This window comes from Capra hircus, chromosome 6 (assembly GCF_001704415.2).
Source record: "Capra hircus breed San Clemente chromosome 6, ASM170441v1, whole genome shotgun sequence".
In the NCBI taxonomy this organism is placed as follows: Eukaryota; Metazoa; Chordata; class Mammalia; order Artiodactyla; family Bovidae; genus Capra; species Capra hircus.
The window spans coordinates 111,665,947-111,691,108 of NC_030813.1; the positions used below are offsets into that span (position 1 = coordinate 111,665,947).

Sequence of the window (25,162 nt, forward strand, 5' to 3'; positions counted from 1 at the left end):
CAGACATCAAAAGCTACATATGGCATGAGTTATCCTATGTTAGGCAGCCTCACCTGGCTTTACCCAACTTTCCATGTGTTCATCCTTGTTATGCAATCACACATGAAGACTTCTGTTTAGTAATGTCTTACCAGATTTTTTTTTTCCTGGTGTTCTGAAAAGGTAACTGAAATAACCATGACTTTATTGAGCTCCCAAAGGTGATAAAGAAATAGGGATAGTATAGAAGGTGAGGCTTTGTGAATGTTACAGATATCTTCCAAAAAGGTTTCCTGGTATGAACAGGCCTTCTTAAAAATTCTTCCAAAGGCATAAAGCAAGTACTTGAATAACTTAAAGTTGCTGGTAAATTCCTAAAAAAGATTTCCCCATTTGATTAACTGTACTTAATAAAATATAAAACATAATTCTTTCATTCTCGAAGCAGAGTAAGAAGACAAGAGTATAAAGCATTATATATAACAACGATGTGATCTTAACCCTTGTAATTGTTTTATTCTATGCAATCTTGCAAAGGAGTTTTTACTCTTATCATAATATCATGATAAATAAATTCTTCTAATTTATATTGGAGGGATTAGTGGAAACAGTGTCAGACTTTATTTTTGGGGGCTCCAAAATCACTGCAGCCATGAAATTAAAAGACGCTTACTCCTTGGAAGGAAAGTTATGACCAACCTAGATAGCATATTCAAAAGCAGAGACATTACTTTGCCAACAAAGGTCCGTCTAGGCAAGGCTATGGTTTTCCCGGTGGTCATGTATGGATGTGAGAGTTGGACTGTGAAGAAGGCTGAGCACCGAAGAATTGATGCTTTTAAACTGTGGTATTGGAGAAGACTCTTGAGAGTCCCTTGGACTGCAAGGAGATCCAACCAGTCCATTCTAAAGGAGATCAGCCCTGGTGTTCTTTGGAAGGAATGATGCTAAAGCTGAAACTCCAGTACTTTGGCCACCTCATGCGAAGAGTTGATTCACTGGAAAAGACTCTGATGCTGGGAGGGATTGGGGGCAGGAGGAGAAGGGGATGACCGAGGATGAGATGGCTGGATGGCATCACCAACTCGATGGAAGTGAGTTTGAGTGAACTCCGGGAGTTGGTGATGGACAGGGAGGCCTGGTGTGCTGCAATTCATGGGGTCGCAAGGAGTCGGACACAACTGAGCAACTGAACGGAACTGAACTGAACTGAAAACTGATTAAGGCTCATTTTGAAAAAGGCTGAATGTCATTTGGTACTTACTAAATAGCAAGTACACACTCATTTACTAAAAGAGAAACTTCTAGGACTTTAGTCTTTGAAAAGAAGGCAACATATAATTCTGGATATATTGTATATTAAACTCAGTTTCTGTGGTTATTGATAATAATGTTATTAACTATACATTTAATATACCCATGGAAGAGTCACCTACTTCATAGCTTAAGTTTCACATATTATTATCCACTTCAGTATTCTGAAACTTTTTGGAATGAAATGTATTTAAAAAAGTGATGCAGTGTTAGAAATGCAACTTGGGCAACTGTGCTAAGAACTGTAATAATGTTGCAGAGAGGCACTACATAGAGTAGAGGCATGGAGATACAAGTATGGAGGAAAAAACTGTAAAATCCAATCTCTAACCTCAAGACCAATAAACCATCAAGATTCATGTAAGCTTTACATTTTCATCTTCCTGTTCCTAGTTTCAGAAGAGAAGGAAAGAAGGAAACTAGTATCTGTTCCTGTCACTACGCTGGGTATTCTTTTTACATCTCTCAATCTTTGCAGTAAAAGATGCCGGCACTAAACAATATCCCCTTTCTGAGGATGGGGACACAGGCTGAGAGAAGTCAAGTAATGGCTCCTGAGTCATCAGTTCCTCAATGCTGGGCCAGGCTGTCTGATTCTTCCCACCAGGACAATGTCTTTCAGGGTTTTCCCCTCTCACAAATCAGAGGGTGTCTCACCTGTAAGCAGGTAAGGCTTGCCAGACCACAAAGACAGTGGCTCTCAAATGAGATGGAGGAGGAGCCTGCAGGGGGAGTTCCGTAGGAGCTACTGATGCTACCCGCCCCTCCACGTCCCAGCCTAGAACCTGCTCCTCACTTTATACAGACGATGCCCAAGAGGCTGGGGACGTGAAGAAAATAAAAGTACAGGCTGAGCAGCACAGTGGCCATGTGGTTGGGCCTGGCCCTCAGCGCTGGGCCCTTTCTATACTTCCCCGGTGGCTCAGATGGTAAAGAATCTGCCTGCAGTGCCGGAGATCTGGGTTCAATCCCTGGTTAGAGATCCCCTGGAGAAGGGAAAGGGTACCCACTCCAGTATTCTGGCCTGGAGAATTCCATGGACAGAAGAGCCTGGCAGTTCATAGGATTGCTAAGAGCTGGAGACTACTGAGCAACTAAACACACAGACACACAGACACACAGACACACACACACACACACAATCTGCATTATTAACATTTGTCGCCTAGCCAAAACAAAGTTCTGGTTCAGAACCATTTGGGAAAAAAAAAAAAAGTACAAATAAAAAGTAGAAATATTATATAAGCATGTTATATAATATTCACTACAAAGATAAACAGCATAGGTTGATGCATTAAGGGCCAAAGTATGAAAGAAACTTAATGAATTATTCCTATTCTAAAAAAAATCTATCCAAGTTGATTATTAAGCACAAGTAGCAAAAATAATTTAAACCTTTACAATAGTTCATCATCTTAAACTTACCTTAGGCCATAGCAAGGCAGAGTGAAGAGCCTGAATAGGGCCAGGAAGACTCTGACGGGAAGCAGGGTGAACACATAGAGAAACGCGTCCAGGCACAGAAAGATTCCAAAAACCATGAGCTGGATTTTAAAAGGAGAGAGGAACATAAAAGACAAAATGCAAAACAAACTGTTCTTTAAAATATTGTAGATGAAAATTTCAAACAGTCAAGGAATTTCTAAACTTGGTAGCAAATTCATTTCTCATAACTTAGCTATGGGAATAACAAGTTAACAGTTCTCCTTGTCGAAAATGAGCCATATTCTAATAAAAGATTCCTTTTCAAAATGCAAGCTTGTAGTTCTTCTTCTGGAGCCTTTGGTTTATCATCTACACAAGTCAATTATTCAAAAGACAAGTCACCCTCAACCACAACTATGCGACATCTGACGTAGCTCTCTGGGTACTTCCTCAAGCTGCAGAGATGCTATAGAAAACCTTTCAGATGTAACTTAAACTCTAACATTAAAGTAAAGATATTACTTATTTTAATACAATTTTAGGTACACTTGAACTTGCTGTGCAAAGAAGTTATTATTTCTCACTGGAGGAGTAGCTGTTAATGTCTGCACCTCTTCTCCTTTCTCGTGTGCTTGTCACATCCTTCCTGTTTCGGGTGATACTGTACACTTTCATCTGTTACATTTAGGACTATATTTCTTGCTCTCCACACTTCATGGCAAACAGAAGGGAAAAAGTGGAAGCAGTGGCAGATTCTATTTTCTTGGGCTGCAAAATCACTGCAGATTGTGACTACAGGCATGAAATCAAAAGGCGCTTGCTCCTTGGAAGAAAAGCTATGACAAACCTAGACAGTGTATTAAAAAGCAGAGACTCTGCTGATAAAGGTCCATATAGTCAAAGCTGTGGTTTTTCCAGTAGTTATGTATGGATGTGAGAGTTGGACTATAAAGACGCCTGACTGTTAAAGAACTTATGCTTTCGAATTGTGGTGCTGGAGAAGACTCTTGAGAGTCCCTTGGCCTGCAAAGAGACCAAACCAGTCAAACCTAAAGAAAATCAACCCTGAATATTCATTAGAAGGACTGAAGCTGAAGCTCCAATACTTTGGCCACCTGATGAGAAAAGCGGACTCACTGGAAAAGACCCTGATGCTGAGGCAAAAGGAGAAGGGAGTGGCAGAGGATGAGATGTTTAAACAGCATCACCGACTCAATGGACATGAATTTGAGCAAACTGCGGGAGACAGTGGAGAACAGAGAAGCCTGGAGTGTTGCAGTCCACTGGGTCGCAAAGAGTTGGACATGAGTTAGCGACTGAATGACAATATTTCACAGATGGAGGGTAGAATCTTGTGATGCCTTAGCAAATAGCCACACCCAGGCTGCTAACCTGTACTATTTCAAGAGGGGTGACTTTCTGTACATTAGACACACAGACATGGTATGATGTACACACCCTCACACACAACACTCCATGTATTCTTAGTCAATAAACTGACCTCCAGAAACGTACTAAGTAGCTAACATGCACACTGCTACTGGAAGAACTGCATACGTTCCCCACAATTCATATGCTGAGGGCCTGACCACAGCCCGCCCTCCCCACACCTCAGAATGTGGCTGTGTTTGGAGTGGGGGCTCTTTAAAGAGGGAATCAAGTTAAAATGAGGTCGCGAGGATGGCCCTTATCCAGCATGACTGGTGCGTCCCTGTAGGAGCTGTTAGGAGGCAGACACACACAGGGAAGATGATACGGCATGGATCAGACGGAGTACACAAGCAAGGGGAGAGGCCTCAGAAGACACCAACCGTGACGACCCTTCCATCCTGGGTCTTCTGATCAGACTGAAATCGTCTCTTAAAGAATCAGACTTTCTGTTAGAGAACAGTCATCCTTCTTAGGCTTAGAGAAACTTGTTTTAGTATTGCTTCTCATCTATGGCAAGCAACAGTAACAAACGTCTAAGGGTCTTCCCATCCCATTTTAAATCAGCCCAGGAAGCAAAAATACCCCCACCCCTGCACGCTCAGCATCTAGGGACCACCGGAGCTATCGCGACAACAGATCACAATGTGAAAATGGAAGGAAGCAAGCGGCTGTGTTCAAAGACACTTCAACTGGGGGCCAGGAAAGCACCCAGCTATGCCTTCCAGGGTTCAGAAATGTAAACAAGTGACTCCATTCCTGTACCTACTGCTCAGGTGTTAGGTTTGTTCACAAAGCACAGCATTCTTTTAAATCCTTTGCAAATGATAATGAGAAAATGTCCTTAAAAGACAATAAACAAGATGTGACCCTGAGAACAGTTACCCTTGAGGGAGGGAGAGGAATCCCTGGGCGCCCTGATGGGCAGTCCAGGGCGTCTGGTTTAATCTACCTGGTGACCCAGGTGTCTGGGTGGCTGTGCCAAGAGGGACTCCCGTGTCCTTGGGCCTCTGGGCGTGCGGCATTGAGTGCTGATTGCTTCATCCCTGTCAGCTCCTGAGCTGCTGAGTTTCAGCCCTGCTCGGCACACCAGGAAGCCACAGTTTTGGCGGCTGGACCCTGGCCTAGGGCTGCACGTTGGAGTGCAGGAGCTGGCCTGCGCGCTGCGGCTGTCTACCCCCGAGCCCCACAGGTTTGAAGCCGTGTGAGCGCAGCAAAAGATCTCAGGCCCAGTTTTTGCTAGGTATAGAAGGCAGCGTGCTTTGGCATCTTGATAAAATGTTGTAGACTGTTGTGGTTGCTTAGTCACTCAGTCGTATCTGACTCTTCGCAACCCTATGGGCGGTAGCCTGCCAGGCTCCTCTGTCCGTGGGATTTCACGGGCAACAGTACTGGAGTGGATTGCTATTTCCTTCTCCAGCGGATCTCCCCGACCCAGGGACTGAACCTGAGTCTTCACTGCAGGCAGATTCTTTACCCTTGAGTCACCACAGAAGCCCACCTTGATAAAACAGACAAGGATTATGATTTACTTTTCATTGGCATCAAATAACCACAAGGCAGTCACGGAGTCTGAAGCAATGGCTGATGAAATTGTCCCTAAAATGTGCAAGGTGTTAACTACAAACCAGAGAGACTGGTGTCATATGCCACCCTCTGTCTCCCTTCTGAGAAACAAAAATCTCCTTTAAATGTCACTGGAAAGGTCAAAATGAATACAGTGGGTGGCTAAAATCAAAGCAGCACGGTGCTGCTGGAATCCATCTCGACCGTGGGTGCACACCCGTCTAACCAGATGATAGTCACGTCACCGTGCGCCTGGGTCCCTGTCTCTAGCTCGCCCCGTCCCCATTTCTCTCCTACTCCAGTTCCATGCACCCACCCCCGCACCACTTTACCCATCTTGTAGAAGGTGATAAATTATGTATGTCTAAGTTATAACTATCTCTTGCCTTAGCTGTGTCTGAGCTTTACGGGGTGGTGGAGGGGGAAGCCTTATAAACATGTCATCTCTCCGAACCAGCAATTATATGAATTTTTTTAAAAAAGTGAAGTCGCTCAGTCGTGTCCAACTCTTTGCGACCCCATGGACTTGTAGCCTACCAGGCTCCTCCGTCCATGGGATTTTCCAGGCAAGAGTACTGGAGTGGGTTGCCATTTCCTTCTCCAAGGGATCTTCCCAACCTAGGGATCGAACCCAGGTCTTCTGCCTTGCAGGCAGATTCTCTACCAGCTGAGCCACCAGGGAAGCCCAATTATATGAAATATAACAAAATGCAAAGACACCAAAGCGTAATGAACATGCTTCAAGAAGAAATCCTACACTGCAGTTGCCAGCTTTTACCTCTTTCCCAGCTGGTGGATTTTCCCGGGGTTGGATGACAAAATGTTACCCGAGGTTTTGCGTGAAAACTTCCCAGGGCTGACTTAGGCTTTGATTTCTTCCTCCTTCTCTCTCTTAACTGAGCATTCATTGCCTTTCTGTCTCACAGGAGATCTTGTGTGGAAGGGTTTCAGAAGCCTTTCGCAGGTACTGGGCAATAGGGCCAGGCGCTGGCCTCCATCCAGCCTCATCTCCACCTGGACCTCATCACCATGCCCCCAACTCTGCAGCGAGGTTCGGGGGCTCACCTGGTGCCTGAGCAGCAGAGGCAGGGCCAGCCCCCCACAGGTCTGCAGAAGACGTGGCTTTGAGACTGAAGCACTATTTCTACTAACGACACCTGCCACTCAGCCTCAACCTTGCCACTGGATTTGTATGTTAAAAAAAAAAAGGATTTACCACTAAGTTTTTAACATCTGAACCTCAATGTGAAAACCACAACGATTCTGTAACACTGGTCAACATCACCTGCTAGTGAAAAGTTCCACAACCAGCTCTTACCACACTCATTTTGAACCTACTGCTACTGCTCTTGATCATCTGAAAGATACTAGCCTCAAAACAAATAAAAACAAATAAAATGCCGGCCCCTCTCCATGAAGAGCAGAGCAAGGTTTCTTCACCTTTTAAAAATGTTTCCTTTTTTGACCAAAACCTCCTGCCTTCCTTTTAATGCCACTTGGAATTTCAAAATAAATAAAATGTTATGGCTACAATTAAAAGCAGCACAAGGATTTGGAAGATGCCTCTTTGAGCTGCAGAAACCACCTGTGGCAATCCTGTATCCATTCCCCCACAGCCCCAAGCAGTGCCTGGAGCAGAGGGCGCTGCTATGGGGTAGGAGCCGGGAAGCAGGGGTCAGGCAGGAGAAGGGCTTTCTTTCCGCCCCGGCTCTCAGTGTGTGAGGCTCTGGGTCCACTCCTGCGTCTTGCTCAGTCCTATACATGGGATACGAGGTCACTGGGGAGGGACCCCTTCCCCAGGGAATTCAAAGTTAGCGAGGAGGACCGCATGGTAAGGGCTGGATGAAGGATGTGCTCTGGGTGCGCTGGGGACAAGCTAAGGGCTGTGCACCAGCTGGGGTGGGGACGCGGGCTGGGGAGTGGGCACCCCGGGGAGGCAGGAACGGTCAGCAAAGCTCCCCCACGAGGAGAAAGATGGGCATGAGCTGCTGCCAGGCACAGAAAGGAGGAAGCACCTTGACAAGAGCGCCTGAGTGCTCTCTGCTAGCTTCACAATGCCATCTCCGGACTGTCTCATTGACATAAAAGCGAAACAGCGGCTGCAACTACCTCTTCTTAACATACCATCACACTACAAAGCAACTAAAAGGCTTTACATGATATTTTCATTCAGTTCCTTATTTTGAAACGAAGTTTTTGATTTATTTTTCCTAAATGTTTATCACCTGTCTGACTGTCAAAAGAGCAGAACTGAGTTCCTCCACTAGAGAGATCAAATCTGCCCTCTGTGACTCTTTCCCTTGCTGCCACATCCTCTCCTTGTGGGCAAACTCATTCACAGGGTCACGGACTGCCGGCCCTGAGATGACCGAGTCCAGCCTCCTAATCTCAGACAAAGACAGTCAAAGCCAAAGTAACACCTTAATCGGTGGACCTGAGATGAGAAGGTGAGGTTGTTCATCTCCACCCCAAGACCCCCTGTGCGACACTAACCTCTCCTTTGCAACAGTAACATAGTCTATGCCCCAAACACAATGTTCTATACCTACGGTCATACTTATCTCTTCAACCTGATGTGACCTATGTAGTTACTATTTAAGACTAAGCAGTTGAATTCAATTTTCTATAAATAACTAATGTACAAAGCATGGTAACAATGAAAAAGACTGTCAAAATGCACAGTTATAAGGCAAAGAAAAGTCAAAATTATGATTTCACCTTAGTTCTACATCTTAGGATAGGCAAAGCTATATAAATGTATGCTATCATAGAAAAGTAATTTTGATAAAAGTCTTCATAATAATCACCCCTACATCTGACATGTGTTTAACTTGAGGGATAGATTTGTTAAAGAGGTAAATTAATCAACTGGTTTGAACCTGAAGAGCGCACACCTGGAGTGGTCTTGACTTCTCCCTGTTTCCTTCATTTCCAGTCCACGCTGAACATCGCTATGCTTCAGAAGCAGAGCTCTGGAGGGGGCAGATGACCCCTCACCACCCTCAATCTCCTTTTCCCTTTGCTGGAAAAGCCTGATCTACCCTGGCCCAGCCCCCGTGCAGCAGGGTGGCTGTGCAGCTCAGTCTGGCCAACAAGGCACCGGTGGAAGAAGGCACGCTGGGCACCTCTGGGGAAGCTTTTAATTTATTATGAAAGGGTCGGTGGAGAAGGCTGCGCTGTCCATCTCCTCGTCTCTGACTGTAATGCAGATATAAGGTCGGAGGTGCAGCTGACTGACATCTTTCTAGTGAAAGGCAGCAAGGGGACCAAGAGCCAATTTGCCAGTGATGGTAAAAGAGAAAGAGAAAAAGGACTTGAGTCCATGCTGGCCTCATGAATCTGCTGGAAACAGATCGCCTTCCTCTCGGCTTGTTAAAAGTTTTGAAAAACCTTTTCGTTTAAGTCACTTTTAGGTATGCACGCTCACTCACTCACTCACTCGTATCCGACTCTTTACAACCCCAATGGACTGTAGCCCACCAGGAATTTCCCAGGCAAGCATACGGGAGTGGGTTGCCATTTCCTTCTCCAGGGGATCTTCTTGACCCACGGATAGAACCCAGGCCTCTTCTCTGTGTCTCCTGCGTCAGTAGGTGGGTTCTTTACCATTGTGCCACTGGGAAGCCCATTCTGTAATACAATACACACAGCTAAAAGTATTCTCGAGGAAATGGTTTAATCTCCTTCTGATGCCAGCCTAAACCCCCTAGTCTAACCTTCAGAGTCACCTGGTTCCAACCCGTCCTTTCAGTGCGCCTGTCCTTCCTTTTCTGTTCCTGACAATCTCCCAGCTCTGGGTCTCCCTAGTATATCTCACCCCCCACCTCTACATGGACTTCCCCGTGGCTCAGATGGTGAAGAGTCTGCCTGCACTATGGGAGACCCAGGTTCAATCCCTGGGTCAGGAAGATCCCCTGGAGAAGCGAATGGCAACTCACTCCAGTATTCTTGCCTGGAGAATCCCACGGACAGAGGAGCCTGGTGGGCTACAGTCCACGGGGTCGCAAAGAGTCGGAAAATATGGAGCAACTAACACTAACCAGCACCTCCACGTACGCCCTAAACTGTACAGAAGTGACCTCTGTGTCCTCATCACCTTGCCATTCCCTTCACGGGTCCCATGTTTATCTCTGTACTTCCCCACAGTAAAAGTGCCTGGAACATAGCACTCAAATAAAAAACTGAGAAGATAAGTAACTGCACGAGGGTGGGTGGGTGGTTGTTCCGTCACTAAGTTGTGTCTGACTCTTTCTGACCCTCTGGACTGCAGCACGCCAGGCATCCCTGTCCAGCACCAACACCCGGAGCTTGCTCAAACTCATGTCCATTGAGTCTGTGATGCCATCCAACCATCTCATCCTCTGTCTGCCCCTTCTCCTGTCTTCAATCTTTCCCAGCATCAGGGTCTTTTCCAATGAGCCAGCTCTTCAAATCAGGTGGCCAAAGTATTGGAGCTTCAGTATCAGTCCTTCCAATGAAGGGGTGATTTCCTTTAGGATTGACTGGTTTGATCCTGCTGTTCAAGGGACTCTTAAGAGTTTTCTCTAGCACCACAGTTCAAAAGTGTCAGTTCTTCGATGCTCAGTCTTCTTAATGGTTCAGTCCTCACATACGTATATGACTACTGGAAAATCCATAGCTTTGACTATATGGACCTTTGTCCACAAAGTGATGTCTTTGCTTTTTAAAACACTGTTTAGGTTCGTCATAGCTTTTCTTCCAAAGAGCAAGCATTATCTCTGTAGCTATCAGCTAAACCCCCATGAAAGATAAGCTTCACTTTCAGATAGCTTGACTGCAAGGAGAAAGGGAAGAAAATATTTTTCCTAAAGGTTCTTTCTGCCTGAGATCAGCAACCCAAGAGGCTGGGGGTCAGAAATCATGACCCTTCCAGAGTTAGAAGAGCCCTTTATTAGCAAGTGAAGCAGGGTGGTTAGTAGTAGAGCGGGAGATCAAAGAGGGACACAGAGAACCTTGAAAACCAGTCCCCTCCCAACCACTCCCTGCTGGACTCAGCCCAGGGAGACTGCCATCCCCACCGCAAATCAAACGGCCACTGCAGTACAACCAGGGGACAAAAAACCTTTCAAACCTCTTCCTGTTCTCCCAGGACAGGGCACTGCAATTTGCTAAGTGGAGGTGATGGAATTCCAGTGGAGCTATTTCAAATCCTGAAAGATGATGCTGTGAAAGTGCTGCACTCAATATGCCAGAACATTTGGAAAACTCAGCAGTGGCCACAGGACTGGAAAAGGTCAGTTTTCATTCCAATCCCAAAGAAAGGCAATGCCAAAGAATGCTCAAACTACCGCACAATTGTACTCATCTCACACGCTCGTGAAGTAATGCTCAAAATTCTCTAAGCCAGGCTTCAACAATATGCGAACCATGAAATTCCTGATGTTCAAGCTGGTTTTAGAAAAGGCAGAGGAGCCAGAGATCAGATTGCCAACATCTGCTGGATCATGGAAAAAGCAAGAGAGTTCCAGAAAAACATCTACTTCTGCTTTCTTGACTATGCCAAAGCCTTTGACTGTGTGGATCACAATAAACTGTGGAAAATTCTGAAAGAGATGGAATATAAGAACACCTGACCTGCCTCTTGAGAAATCTGTATGCAGGTCAGGAAGCAACAGTTCGAACTGGACATGGAACAACAGCCTGGTTCCAAATAGGAAAAGGAGTGGACAACAGACTGGTTCCAAATAGGAAAAGGAGTGCGTCAAGGCTGTATATTGTCACCCTGCTTATTTATCTTCTGTGACGAGTACATCATGAGAAATGCTGGACTAGAAGAAACACAAGCTGGAATCAAGATTGCCGGGAGAAATATCAATCACCTCAGATATGCAGATAACACCACCCTTATGGCAGAAAGTGAAGAGGAACTCAAAAGCCTCTTGATGAAAGTGAAAGAGGAGAGCGAAAAAGTTGGCTTAAAGCTGAACATTCAGAAAACGAAGATCATGGCATCTGGTCCCATCACTTCATGGGAAATAGATGGGGAAACAGTGGAAACAGTGTCAGACTTTATTTTTTGGGCTCCAAAATCACTGCAGATGGTGACTGCAGCCATGAAATTAAAAGACGCTTACTCCTTGGAAGGAAAGCTATGATCAACCTAGACAGCGTATTTAAAAGCAGAGACATTACTTTGCCGACTAAGGTCCGTCTAGTCAAGGCTATGGTTTTTCCAGTAGTCATGTATGGATGTGAGAGTTGGACTGTGAAGAAGGCTGAGCGCCAAAGAATTGATGCTTTTGAACTATGGTGTTGGAGAAGACTCTCGAGAGTCCCTTGGTCTGCAAGGAGATCCAACCAGTCCATTCTAAAGGAGATCAGTCCTGGGATTTCTTTGGAAGGAATGATGCTAAAGCTGAAACTCCAGTACTTTGGCCACCTCATGCGAAGAGTTGACTCATTGGAAAAGACTCTGATGCTGGGAGGGATTGGGGGCAGGAGGAGAAGGGGACGACAGAGGATGAGATGGCTGGATGGCATCACTGACTCGATGGATGTGAGTCTGAGTGAACTCCGGGAGTTGGTGATGGACAGGGAGGCCTGGTGTGCTGCAATTTATGGGGTCGCAAAGAGTCGGACACGACTGAGCGAGTGAACTGAACTGAAGTGAGATTTGTAAAGATCTTAAAACACTTACAGAAGGCTTTTGTTGTTTAGTCGCTAAGTCATGTCTAACTCCTGTGAACCCATGGACTGTAGCCTGCCAGGCTCCTCCGTCTATGGGATTATCCAAACAGGAGTACTGGGTGGGTTGCCATTTCCTTCTCCAGGGGATCTTCCCCGCCCAGGGATCCAACCTGGATTCTTCACCATTGAGCCATCTAGGAAGCCCATAGAAGGCCTGCCACGTAATTAGCATTCGGATGAGAAAACTGAGGCACACGGAGACAGAAGTGAACTGGTCACAGCCTCACACTTGATAAACTGTGGAGCCAAGATCCAAATTCAGGCAGGCTGGCCTTCAAGTTCATGCCCTTTAACCACTCTGCTGTCCTGGCTCTCAGTTCAGGATGCAGAGATCCTGCAGTTTAGCTTCCTCTTTGTGTGGAAGGAAAAAATACAGCTCCCAAGGTGGAGCACATGAGCAGTCAGTAGCAGACCTAGACAAGAGCCCCTGGAGCATGTGGGAGCATGGAGAAAGGGCTGCGGAGGAAAAAAAGTGCTGCCCCCAAGTCAACAAATGCTCCAAAATGTCATATCCTTACATCACATTGAGAAGTTCAAGCATAAAAATGTGCTAATAACTAGGAAAACTACTTTAAATATATAAGCAATTCATCTTTATTAAATGTCAAGTATAACATGTTTATCTACTGACAATATTACACAAAAACCTGTCTTTTTTTTCTTTTTAACAATCACTAAACAGGTTCGGTTGGAGATACTGAGTTGACCTTTCTCTTGACTTTAAAATAATAAGCATTAGTTACATGCTTTATAGTATCTGCAACTCCTGAAGACACAAAGTGCTCTTTAATTATCAAGTTTCTCTTTTTGCAAAGGTTAGGTGGAAATACAGTAGCATGTATCCCCCTCAAAAACAAGAACATTTAAAAGAAGATTAGTATGGCATTATATATTGGATAAATAAACCCAAAGATAACCAATAAAATTAAGTTATATTACCACAAATGTCTCGACTGCCTCTCAACTCTCACGATAAACGCCTGAATTGGGACCCCCCCCCCCACGTCTAATAAAGGCCTTAGAGATAGCAGAGTGCATTCATGCTGTTATGAGATATTTAAGCCTGGAATTAAACTGAAATCTAAGTTTGTTTTCCTCTATGCTCCACTTAGTCTTATTCAGTTCAGTTCAGTCACTCAGTTGTGTCCGACTCCTTGTGACCCCATGAATTGCAGCATGCCAGACCTCCCTGTCCATCACCAACACCCGGAGTTCACTCAGACTCACTTCCATCGAGTTGGTGATGCCATCCAGCCATCTCATCCTCTGTTGTCCCCTTTTCCTCCTGCCCCCAATCCCTCCCAGCATCAGAGTCTTTTCCAATGAGTCAACTCTTCGCATGAGGTGGCCAAAGTACTGGAGTTTCAGCTTTAGCATCATTCCTTCCAAAGAAATCCCAGGACTGATCTCCTTTAGAATGGACTGGTTGGATCTCCTTGCAGACCAAGGGGCTCTCAAGAGTCTTCTCCAACAACACAGTTCAAAAGCATCAATTCTTTGGCGCTCAGCCTTCTTCACAGTCCAACTCTCACATCCATACATGAGCACTGGAAAAACCATAGCCTTGACTAGACGGACCTTAGTCAGCAAAGTAATGTTTCTGCTTTTAAATATGCTATCTAGGTTGGTCATAACTTTCCTTCCAAGGAGTAAGCGTCTTTTAATTTCATGGCTGCAATCACCATATACGGTGATTTTGTTGATACAAAAGAAATTGTGGTTTTGGACTGTGAATTTTAGATTATAACTAGGCTCAAACACATCTTTATTAATCAAAATAGGAACCATTACAATCCACACATTTTTGCCAACAGAAATAAGTTTTTTTATTCCTGTAGTATAAAAATCCATGCTTCAGGATTCAGTGGACTCTTGGAAACCATTTTCTGCCTCCTGCTGGTTATGGCAGTGTTTTCCCTACAAAAAGCTGTCAAAATGCTTGAAGAAGTGGTAGTTGGTCGGCAAGAGGTCAGGTGACTATGGCGAATGAGGCAGAACTCTGAAGCCCAATTTGTTCAACTTTTGAAGCCTTGGTTTTGCAATATGTGGTTGGGTGGTGTTGTGCAGAAGAATTGGGCCTGCTTTGTTGACCAGTGCTGACTGCAGGCGTAGCAGTTTTCAGTGCATCTCATCGATTTGCTGAGCACACTTCTCAGATATAGTGGTTTTGCCATGATTCGGAAAGCTGGAGTGGATCAGACTGGCAGGAGAGCACCAGTGTCCAAGGTCATTTGTTTTTTGGTGCAAGTTTGGTTTGGGGAAGTGCTTTGGAGCTGCTTCTTGGTCTAGCCACTGAGCTGGTCATCACTGGTTGTATAAAACCCACTTTTCATCACACATCACAATCCGATCAAGAAATGGTTCGTTGTTGTTGAAGAGAATCAGAGAGGACACTTCAAAACGATGATTTTATTTTGATTTTTCAGTCAGCTCATGAAGCAGTCACTTATCGAGCTTTTTTACCTTTCCAATTTGCTTCAAATGCTGAATGAATGTAGAATGGCTGACAATGAGCGCTTTGGCAACTTCTTATGTAGTTGTAAGAAGATCTGCCTTGATAATTGCTCTCAGTTGGTTGTTGCTAACTTCCAATGGGCAGCCACTAAGCCCGTCATCTTCAAGGCTCTCGCCTCCTTTCTAAAACTTCTTGAATTACCACTGCATTATATGTTCGTTAGCAGTTCCTTGGCCAAATGCATTGCTGATGTTGTGAACTGTCTCTGCTGCTTTACGACCCACTTTGAATTTGAATTAAAAAATTATTCAAATTTGCTTTTTGTCTAATATCATTTTTATAGTCTTAAATGTAAAACAAGCAGCAAGTAGCAAGTCACTAGCAACAAAAAAATAAAGTGAGAAATGAGCCTTAAAATGGGGTATAACATAACCACATTTATATAAGAATGTACTCCAATATCAAAGGGCCAACGTGCAATTACTTTTGCACCAACCTAACAGAAGAAGAAACTTCTCTAAACTGAAAAAGATGATATTCTTCTGTATATTTTAAGCAGTAAAACACCTGAAGTATTGTTCTCAGAGACTAAATCAACATGTCTTAAATAGGCCTAAAACCAAAAGCCTTTCTCGCGGGCAATAGGATTAGAACATAATGGCAACTGTGTGTGAGCGGTGTCCACTAAACTTTTCTCACATTAATAATGTTTCACACACGTACAAGTGAAACCAAAGTTTCAAAAAAAAAAAAAAAACCACTTACGCTGAGTACAGGCAACGAATGCAATGTGATACTTTTTCTATTCTTCAATTAAACAGAATAAATCCTCATCAATTACAACCTACTGCATGGGTTATTCCACCTACTAGTGGCCCTACAGCAGACCACAGGTTGAAAGACACTGGTTTATACTGAAGCCCCATCAAGACCTGCAGAGATTTTCCCAGAAGACAACTTAATACTCACAATGACAAATATGAAATGCTTACAAGTTTCTGTGAGAAATCCACCCAGAAACTTGCTTGTAATTTCAATGCTGATAATGAGGAAAAGAACTGTGGTGCTGGAGGACTCTCGAGAGTCCCTTACTATAAGGAGATCAAACCAGCCAATCCTAACAGAAATTATCTCTGAATATTCACTGGAAGGAGTGATGCTAAAGTTGAAGTTCCAAAACTTTGGCCACTAATATGAAGAGATGACTCATTGGAAAAGACCCTGATGCTGGGGAAGACGGAGGCAAAAGGGGGCGGCAGAAAGTGAGATAGTTGGATGGCATCACCGACACAATGGACATAAATTTGAGCCAACTCCGGGAGAGAGAGGAGGACAGAGGAGCCTGGCGTGTTGCAGTCCATGGGGTCGCAAAGAGTTGGACACAATTTAGTGACTGAACAACAGACGAGGAAAAGAGAGGGATGGATGTACTGAGCCTGCCTCTGATGAGCTGACAGTTACGGGGGCTGCGGTCACTGTGAGTTATTTCTACCACAGGTGGAGTGGTACAAGGGGTCAGAAGGACACCTCCTTAGTGAAAGTCCATGAAGTCTGCCTGTGGACAGTGGACACGACCCTCTGGGCTCGCCCAGAGCAAAGCGGGAGGCCAGCAGCTCAGACAGACGGGTGGATGAGCATCCAGGCTGCAGAGAGAAGGCAGACCCCCGGCAGGGCCTTCTGCAGCAGCCTCCCACTTCCAGCCCATGGCTGATCACTGGCAGAAAAAAGTGAGCTCTGAAAAGCAGGTTAAGGTGTTTTAGAAAGACACAAGAATTACTTTAAACAAAAAATTCTTTTTCCAAGCAGAAGAAACATCACCTGCCAGGTTCCTCCTGGACAAAACCTTAAAGCTACTCTAATACACAAAACAAAGGAGCTGCCGCCCCGGGGAGGAGGGCTGCACCCCTCCCCCCGCCCCAAACACCTCCCTCACCTCCAGGCCTCGGCTCCGGCACAGAGTCCCAGAGAAAAGCAGTGACACGGTAACAGCCACGCGTGTTTGAGGATCCTGGCCAAAGGCACCAAACTGCTTCATCGTCTCAAATGTCTGCTGGCTCCCCCACTCTCTAACCTCACCCCAATACAGAACCCTCAAAGCTCTCGCGTGCCACCCGCCACCAAAAACCCACAGAAACAAGGTCTGTCAAGCTGCCCCTTCACACGTGCCCCTCCTCCTTCTACCAAACAGATGGATGGTTAGAAATAAAGAAACCTCGGCCACCGGCCTGTGCCTCCCCTTCTCGCTGTCTACCGCCCCTCCTGCTGTCACAGCCCACGGAGAAAGCGCACCAACTAAACCCTTCCGTGCCAGCCTAAGAGAAACTGACTCCAGGGAAATGACTCGAACAGCAAAAGTTCTGTTTCTAAAAATGTATGAAGACATGTTATAGCATAGCTAAAGCTGAATTATTGCTTAACTCTTTCCTTCTTATAAGAAACTTCCATGGATGTACGAGCTGGACCATAAAGAAAGCGGAACGCTGAAGAATTGGTATTTTTGAACTGTAGTGTTGAAGACTTGACAGTCCCTTGGACTTCAAGGAGATCAAACCAGGCAATCCTAAAGGAAATCAGCACTGAATATTCACTGGAAGGACTGATGCTGAAGCTCCAATACTTTGGCCACCTGATGCAAAGAACTAACTCCTTAGAAAAGATCCTGATACTGGGAAAGACTGAAGGCAGGAGAAGGGGATGACAGAGGATGAGATGGTTGGACGGCATCACCGACTCAATGGACATGAGTTTGAGCAAGCTCTGGGAATTGGTGATGGACAGGGAAGCCTAGCGTGCTGCAGCCCCTGGGGTTGCAAAGAGTCAGACACGACTGAGCGACTGAACTGAACTGAAAGCTGAATTATCACTTAACTCTTTCCTTCTTATAAGACATTTCCAGATGGTTCAGACTCATCAACTCTGTGAATGCAGAGGAAAAGGGTAGCCTTGGCTTCGCATCTGATCAGTCCTGGTGGCCTAGGACACATCAAGGGAGCACCACATGGAAGGATCAGTGCTGTTGCTACGTGTTTATTCCCGACTGGGATGCTTTCTGTGTTGAAGGTGAAACAGACTAATTTTCTTTGAAGAAACTGTCCTTTACATTTTTAAAAATGAGGGCTTTCTGAGAAACTGACACCTTAACAAAGGGTGAAATTAAATAGGTTATATTGTGCTGAATGGGGAAAAAAAAACTGCTTCTAGGAAAAACAAACTGAAGAGAACTGGGAGGATAATAGGACAGTAATTTCTTGAAGAAAGTTATCTGGATGGGACAGAAATGGGAACTGCTGTTCGTATTCTTTAGTCGCCGGGAGCGTCCAGCTTGTCTGTGGTCCCATGGACGGGGAGCCTGGTGGGCAAGGGCTCCTCGCTCCGCAGGATTCTCCGGGCAAGAAGACTCGGAGTGAGTTCCCATTTCCTCCTCCAGGGGATCTTCCTGACCCAGGGATCACACCCCCAACTCCTGCATTGGAGGCAGATTCTTTACCACTGAGCCAGGAGGGAAGAGTCAAATGGGATTCAGCAAGTTTAATAAATAGCGAAGTTACAGATCACTGGATCTGACACTGAAAAATGCACTTTTGAAAGACTCTATCTGGGAACTCCTATCCCACCTAACTATTCATGATCACATTATTTCCAATATTTTAAAAATTCCACTCAAGCAGTTCAAGTTGTTTTTAATAGAATTAACATGTTGACATAATTTTCAAAAGGATGGCAAGTAATTAAAAAAAAAAAAACAGTACCTTTTCCAGTTCTCTTGGTATCCGCATACACGTGTACACTCTTTCTCTTCTTTCTGTATACTTGGCCTCATTATGTTCAAGGAAGTACCCTCTGGTTAGTTCAGCGCTGAGGAACCTGAACAGTGAAAGCTCTACAAGAAAAAAAAAGACAAAACAAAAAGAACAGCATTTATCAGGCGCCTTCCATGGCTAGCTGGCGCCCCAGGTGACACATACGTAAAACAAGAGGATAAAACAAAGCAATCTCCGTTTCGGTGCCCAGAACTGAACTGCACATAAGCCATCAGCGGACAGTGAGAAAACTGCTGTTTTTCTGTGATATAAACTGCCAATGTCAGGGGAATATACCAGGGGCCATTGGTATAAGCCAGAATATAAGTCAGAAGTTCTCTGTGAGAGTCTAGTGAGGAGTCTTAGGTGATAGAGGGCCTGGGCTGATGCAGAGTAGAAGGCAGGGCAAAAGATACTCATGGAGACACACGCACAAACACACACAGAGTGGGTACTGAGTGCACACAAAACAGAGACACACACACACACATGCACAAACACACACAGAGCAGGTACCAAGTACATACAAAACGGAGACACACACACACATGCACAAACACACACAGAGTGGGTACTGAGTGCACACAAAACAGAGACACACACACATGCACAAACACACACAGAGTGGGTACTGAGTGCACACAAAACGGAGACACACACACACGCACACACACACAGAGTGGGTACTGAGTGCACACAAAACAGAGACACACACACACGCACAAACACATACAGAGTGGGTACTGAGTGCACACAAAATGGAGACACACACACACGCACACACACACAGAGTGGGTACTGAGTGCACACAAAACGGAGACACACACACACGCACAAACACACACAGAGCAGGTACCAAGTACATACAAAATGGACACACACACGCACACACACAGAGTGGGTACCGAGTGCACACAAAATGGAGACGCAAACACACATGCACACACACAGAGTGGGTACCAAGTGCACACAAAACAGAGACACAGACACAGGCACAAACACCCCACACACAGAGCGGGAACCAAGTACATACAAAACAGAGACACACACACACACTCCTACACGCACAGAGTGAGTACCAAGTACACACAAAATGGAGACACACACACACAGAGTGGGTACCAAGTGCACACAAAACAGGGGACACACATACATACACACCTACATACACAGAGCAGGTACCAAGTGCACACAAAATGGAGACACACACACACACACGAGCCCGGTCTCCCGAGGGCACTGCTCCAGTCCAGGGTGAGCTGGGCTGAGGAACACACTGGACACTGCTACAATTTCTTCCTTCTTCTTCAGCCTCAGAGATGCTGCTGAGTCGCTTCAGTCATGTCCGACTCTGTGCGACCCCAGAGACGGCAGCCCACCAGGCTCCCCCGTCCCTGGGATTCTCCAGGCAAGAACACTGGAGTGGGTTGCCATTTCCTTCTCCGATGCATGCCAGAGTCTAAATAACACTATTTCCCCAGGTGAAGGCTTCCCAACATGATGGTAACTGTGAGTCATATAAGACAGAACCTCAACCCCATCTGAAGACCGCACTCCCCACGGACCTGTCCCGTTTTCCATTCCTCTGATGCAAATTCACCCTCCATTCTCTCATCTCAGCTGAGGAAACAAAGGCCGGAGGAGGCTGAACACTTTCCACTGGGCTGTATCTGGCAGACCTGGGATGGCAAGTAAGGCTGTTACCTGATGCCAACGTTTCCACCATGTGGGCCATGCTTCCCAGCAGCCCACCACCTGGGCGACCTCTCGACCCCCTCCCTCCTTCACTCCCTGGGAGGCCGCCCTCTCTTCCCAGACTCAGGACACCAAGGGCTGCAAAGCGTCCTCTCTGCTCCGAGCTGGCCTCTTGCTCCTTCCTCAAACCCCATGTTGCTGTTCCCTCCCACAGATGACAAGGCAGGGAGGTCAATTTCACCCATGAGCATCCACCTGCGGAGTTCCGTCTTATATGACGCCAGGATTTAAAGGCTGCAGGGGTGGGGAAGAGTGTACAGTCCTAAACACTCTGGAAGAGCCCTAGGAAGACTCAGAAGTGGACTTACTACCTCTCAGTGGGCCTAAAACAGCTGACTTCCTCCAGCACTGGGACAGACAGCAAGTTCCTTGAACATGAGGTGAAGTGGCTTGCTTATGTGCAGAAGTGAGAGTCCCACCCACCCCCAAATTACAGATTTCTTTAAACTCAAGATTCATAATTGACTTGGAGAGTCAGCGGTACCATGAGAGCCACCTGGAGACTGAAAGAGGTGGAGACAGAACCCGACCTGTGCCTACTGCAGCCGGGCAGAGAGGCAGGTCAGACCGCACAGTGACCAGGAACGGGGCGCTCTCAGGACACTACGGCAGAAGCCACAGACACAGGTGTGAACCACACGGTGCGCGCCTCAAGACAACCACATCTGTGCGGAGTGAAGCCTCTGGCTCGGAACTTTCTAACATGCTGGTGGCTGGCCAGATCCAGCACAAGCTCTACTGCCTGAAGGAGAGGAAAAAAGAGTGTTTTGTGCTATGAACAAGGACAGCTAAAACAGAAGAGAAAGATCAAACAGTTAAGACTTGAACGCAGTTCGGTTTTCCCACTGGACAGAAGAGAGTCAGAAGAATATCAATTCTTTCAAGTGAATGAATGCTGGGAAGCAACGGGACACTCAGGAAGCCGAAGAGACTGCGCTGGCACAAACTGGCACTGACGCCAGTGGGCGGGGTCACGAGCCCTGAGGGTCGCGCCACCAGACTCCCTGGTCTTCCTCCACCCGATCCCGAAGGGCTTGCGGGTTTGGTTGGGTGCTCTTGCTTCTTATGTGCTTCCCAGGTGGCGCCAGGGGTCAGGAACCTGCCTGCTAATGCAGGTAGATGCCAGAGACAAGGGTTCGATCCCTGAGTGGGGAAGATCCCCTGGAGGAGGGCATGGCAACCCGCTCCTGTCCTCTTGCCTGGAGAATCCCAAGGAGAGACGAGCCTGGCGGGCCACAGCCCGTGGGGCCACAAAGAGTCGGATATGACTGAGTGGCTTCACACGCACACATGCACGCACCAGGGCAGGGCTCCAGTGAACTCCCGGCCACCCTTTAGGCCATACTGTTTCATGTGCCACCAGGTACCTTTTCTTCATTCTTCTTATCTTTCTTCCCTACACACACTCTCCTGGGGTGGTCTAAGGTCAAAACCATCACCTCAATCCTGACGTTGCCATAGCTTCTGCTTTTGACTTCTGAGCCTGGACTCCTACTTCCCACTGCCTTGTGGGCAACTCCACCTAGAATTTCCAAAGGCACCTTTAGCCAGCAAACTGCAATCCACCCTTTGCCCATTAACCCCCACTACTGCAGCCCCACCATTAGTTCAGGGCTCACCAGTGACACAGCTCCAGGCCGGCAGCTGGGGCCGATTCTGACCATCCCCTCCGGCCCCTTTCCAAGCCCTGATGACTCCTCAAAACGTTTACAAACTTGCCCTCTTCTTCCAGACTCCACCTGTGTGTGGTCCTCCCCCATCTCTCCAGGTTACCACAGAGGCTGACCAGCGCCTGCCTTCTGCTCCTTGCTCCCCTAGGCCCCACCTGGCCTGGCCCGGGTCGGCACACACACAGGCCGGCGGCAGAAACCCTTCGGGGCTCGTGGCACCTCCAGGCGAGGTCAACACCCTGGCAGGGGTGACAGCAGAGCCCTGCCAACTTGGGCCCGGGTTATCTTTCTTTCCCGCCGCGCAGCACGCCTGCCTCCCCTGAACGTCGAGGTCACTGTTCTCTACGTACAACACGTCTCACCGCGGGCAAACGCTGTGTGTTGGCTCTCTCTGTCCACTCGTGTGGTGAGCCTCCACGGGCGAGTAACGCGCGGAGTCATCTGCTCCAGGAAGACTCCCCGGGTTTTCCCCGGAGCCCGGGTACACACACACTCTCATCCGGTGTTCTTTCCCTCTGCACCCTCGGGACACAGCGCTGAAGAGGGCTCAGCCAATGCTCCCTGAACGAATGAGTGGCTCACAGGAGAGGAAGGCAGTCACAGAGGAAGGTGTGGCGGAAGGCAAGAACTGGAAACGAGAGGCGGCGGAAGCAGAGCGCGGCAGCTTCTCGAGCACAGAGCCTGGGACTGGGGCAGGTGTGTTCTGAGATGTAGGCGCTCTCAGCAGGGAAGAGCTCTGGAGCACCCGGTCAGTGAGCATCCAAAGGACGGTCCCCGACAGGCACCTGCACTCCACCCCAGGGGCACAGCCAATAAAGGGCCCCGGCTCATCGTCCACACACGGTAAGGGCAGGGAAGGGAGCTGAGGGCCAAGAGCTAGTATCTCGGTGTGTGAAGGATTAGATAAACAGGCTGTTACACGAGTTAAACCGAAAGGCTGGGATGAGCTGTCCGTGTGGTCAGGCCACTCAAGATGGCTGTCCTCTTGCTCTCTGTCCATCCGCTGACTGACCAGGGCCTGCTTCACCTGTGTCCCTGGCGCAGGGCTGACCTTCCTGCAGAGCCGCCCGCAGCCCTAGCCTGTGCTGGTCAAAGGGTGGGGAGGGGCGTGGCCTTCGGTTGGTTTCCCTGGTAACCAAAAAGCCCCTTTCTCCCTGGGAGCCCCCCACCCCATCCATTTCAAACCACTGAGGTCTCTCTGTTGCCGAGTCCCGGCTCTCCCTTCGGTCCTGAACCTGGGCAAGCTCAGGCCGGGTGGGCCCATGGGCTGCAGCCCGACCCTGCACCCTTGTTCATTTAAAAAGTTATCCTCTGGGCTGGTGTCCTCCCTGGGCCCGCAGATGACCGAACTTCCTCCACAGTGAGGGTTTTGTCCTGGTCCAGAGGAGGACGCAGGGAGAGCAGTCAGATGAGGGCGGATCCTCACCAGTTCTGTCTCCACTGGTCCTGGGACCCCGCTCCACCCACAGATCTCAACAGTCACAGAAGAGGGAAACCGAGGCTTGGAGTGATTTTACACCTGCTTGTCATTCACAAAGGATGTTCGAGCGACCGTGTATGAAAGGTTGTGAAGACTGCAGAGCATGACACGCTGTCTGGACCACTCACTAGCCACCTCCCGTGGTCCAGAGCACTAGCCAATCCGAGTTTGGTGGGCACTTAGTGTTTGCTGCTACGTCTGCAATCCTGCTTCCCAGGATAAAAGGGAACACGTCTAACAAGCACACTTAACAGACTCTATAACCTAAGGAACTTTCCTTAAACGAGTTTTAAAGAATTGTAAAATATAAACCTACGAGGGTGTTCTAACTCTATTATAAATGTGAAGAAGTACTGTATCAGGATTCTACCTCTAGAAATGCAAGAATTTCAGTTTTAAACACCAATTTTGATTCTCCAATGGAAAAGTTAACAGTAAACACAAGCATTAAAGGATAAAACGTGTTTTGAGTACACAGTTCTCATAACCACGAGACAGGCTCTATCATCATGCCCATTTTATAGATGAAGAAACTGAGGCACAGAGAAGTGAAGGAGGCCTCCCAGGTCACAGAAGAAGTGAACAGTACAGTCAGCATTCAAATCAAGCAGTCCATCCCTAAAGCCTGTGCTTTCTGGCACTAGATTATTCTGTCTATCGTCTCCAGTGCTTTTATAAACAGGGCACTGTGTTCTGGAAAACTGGGAACCACCCCCCGACCCCATCTCCATGTTCCCAGCACCCTGGGTTTACTTCTGTGATGTTACACTGTTTACTAAGCAGCTCCCTTGCCAGCCCTTAAACTTTCTGAAACCAAGCACCATGTATCCGGATCTTCCTTCCCCAAGTCCAGCCCCGAGTGAGCTGAGTGTAAGGGTAGGGTTTACTATCATTAACACCATACTAGTGGGCTGGAGTGGAAAAGGCAATGGCATCCCACTCCAGTGTTCTTGCCTGGAGAACCCCAGGGATGGGGGAGCCTGGTGGGCTGCTCTCTATGGGGTCGCACAGAGTTGGACACGACTGAAGTGACTTAGCAGCAGCAGCAGCGGGTTGGAGAAGTTTTAAAAGAAACATTAAAGCAATACTAACAAAAGAACCAAGTTTCATGGGGTGAGACAGATGGAAAGCTTTCCTCCCTCCTCCTCCCCACACTCCTCCCTGTCCACCCCCCGCCCCCACGCTCCTGAAGGACTGGCCCTGCTTAAGGAATTAGGGTCCTCTGCTTCTCTGGTGGCTCAGAACTGCCTGCAACGCAGGAGACCTGCGCTTGATCCCTGGAGTGGGACTATCCCCTGGAGAAAGGAATGGCCACACACTCCAGTATTCTTGCCTGGAGAATTCCATGTACAGGGGAGCCTGGCAAAGAGTCAAGACACGACTGAGGGACTAATACAAATGAAGCACCTGACTGAGGTGGCTTACAAAGGTGCTGCACACATTACTTCAAAAACCCTCACCACAAGTCAGAGCTACAGGCGCCGTTAACAGTGTTCACGATTTTCAAATCAAGAATCTGAGGCTCATAGAGCTTCAGAGACTTGTCCAAAGTCACTGAAAAGCTAAGAGGCATGTTGGGAAT

At 47.2% G+C, this 25,162-nt stretch overlaps 1 protein-coding gene and 1 pseudogene across 1 annotated transcript in view; both read right to left on the reverse strand.

Annotated features, from left to right (window-relative positions):
- The window catches only part of TAPT1 (transmembrane anterior posterior transformation 1), a 62,723-nt gene that overhangs the window by 31,067 nt on the left and 6,494 nt on the right, over window positions 1–25,162 (reverse strand). Inside the window, exons 2-3 of the mRNA XM_018049754.1 lie at window positions 18,625–18,755; window positions 2,719–2,837 (exon numbers count right to left, since the gene is read on the reverse strand). Of these exons, the coding sequence (XP_017905243.1) occupies window positions 2,719–2,837; window positions 18,625–18,755 (250 nt within the window). The remainder of the gene's footprint in view (window positions 1–2,718; window positions 2,838–18,624; window positions 18,756–25,162) is intronic.
- Window positions 14,189–16,910, reverse strand: LOC108636253 (annotated as a pseudogene).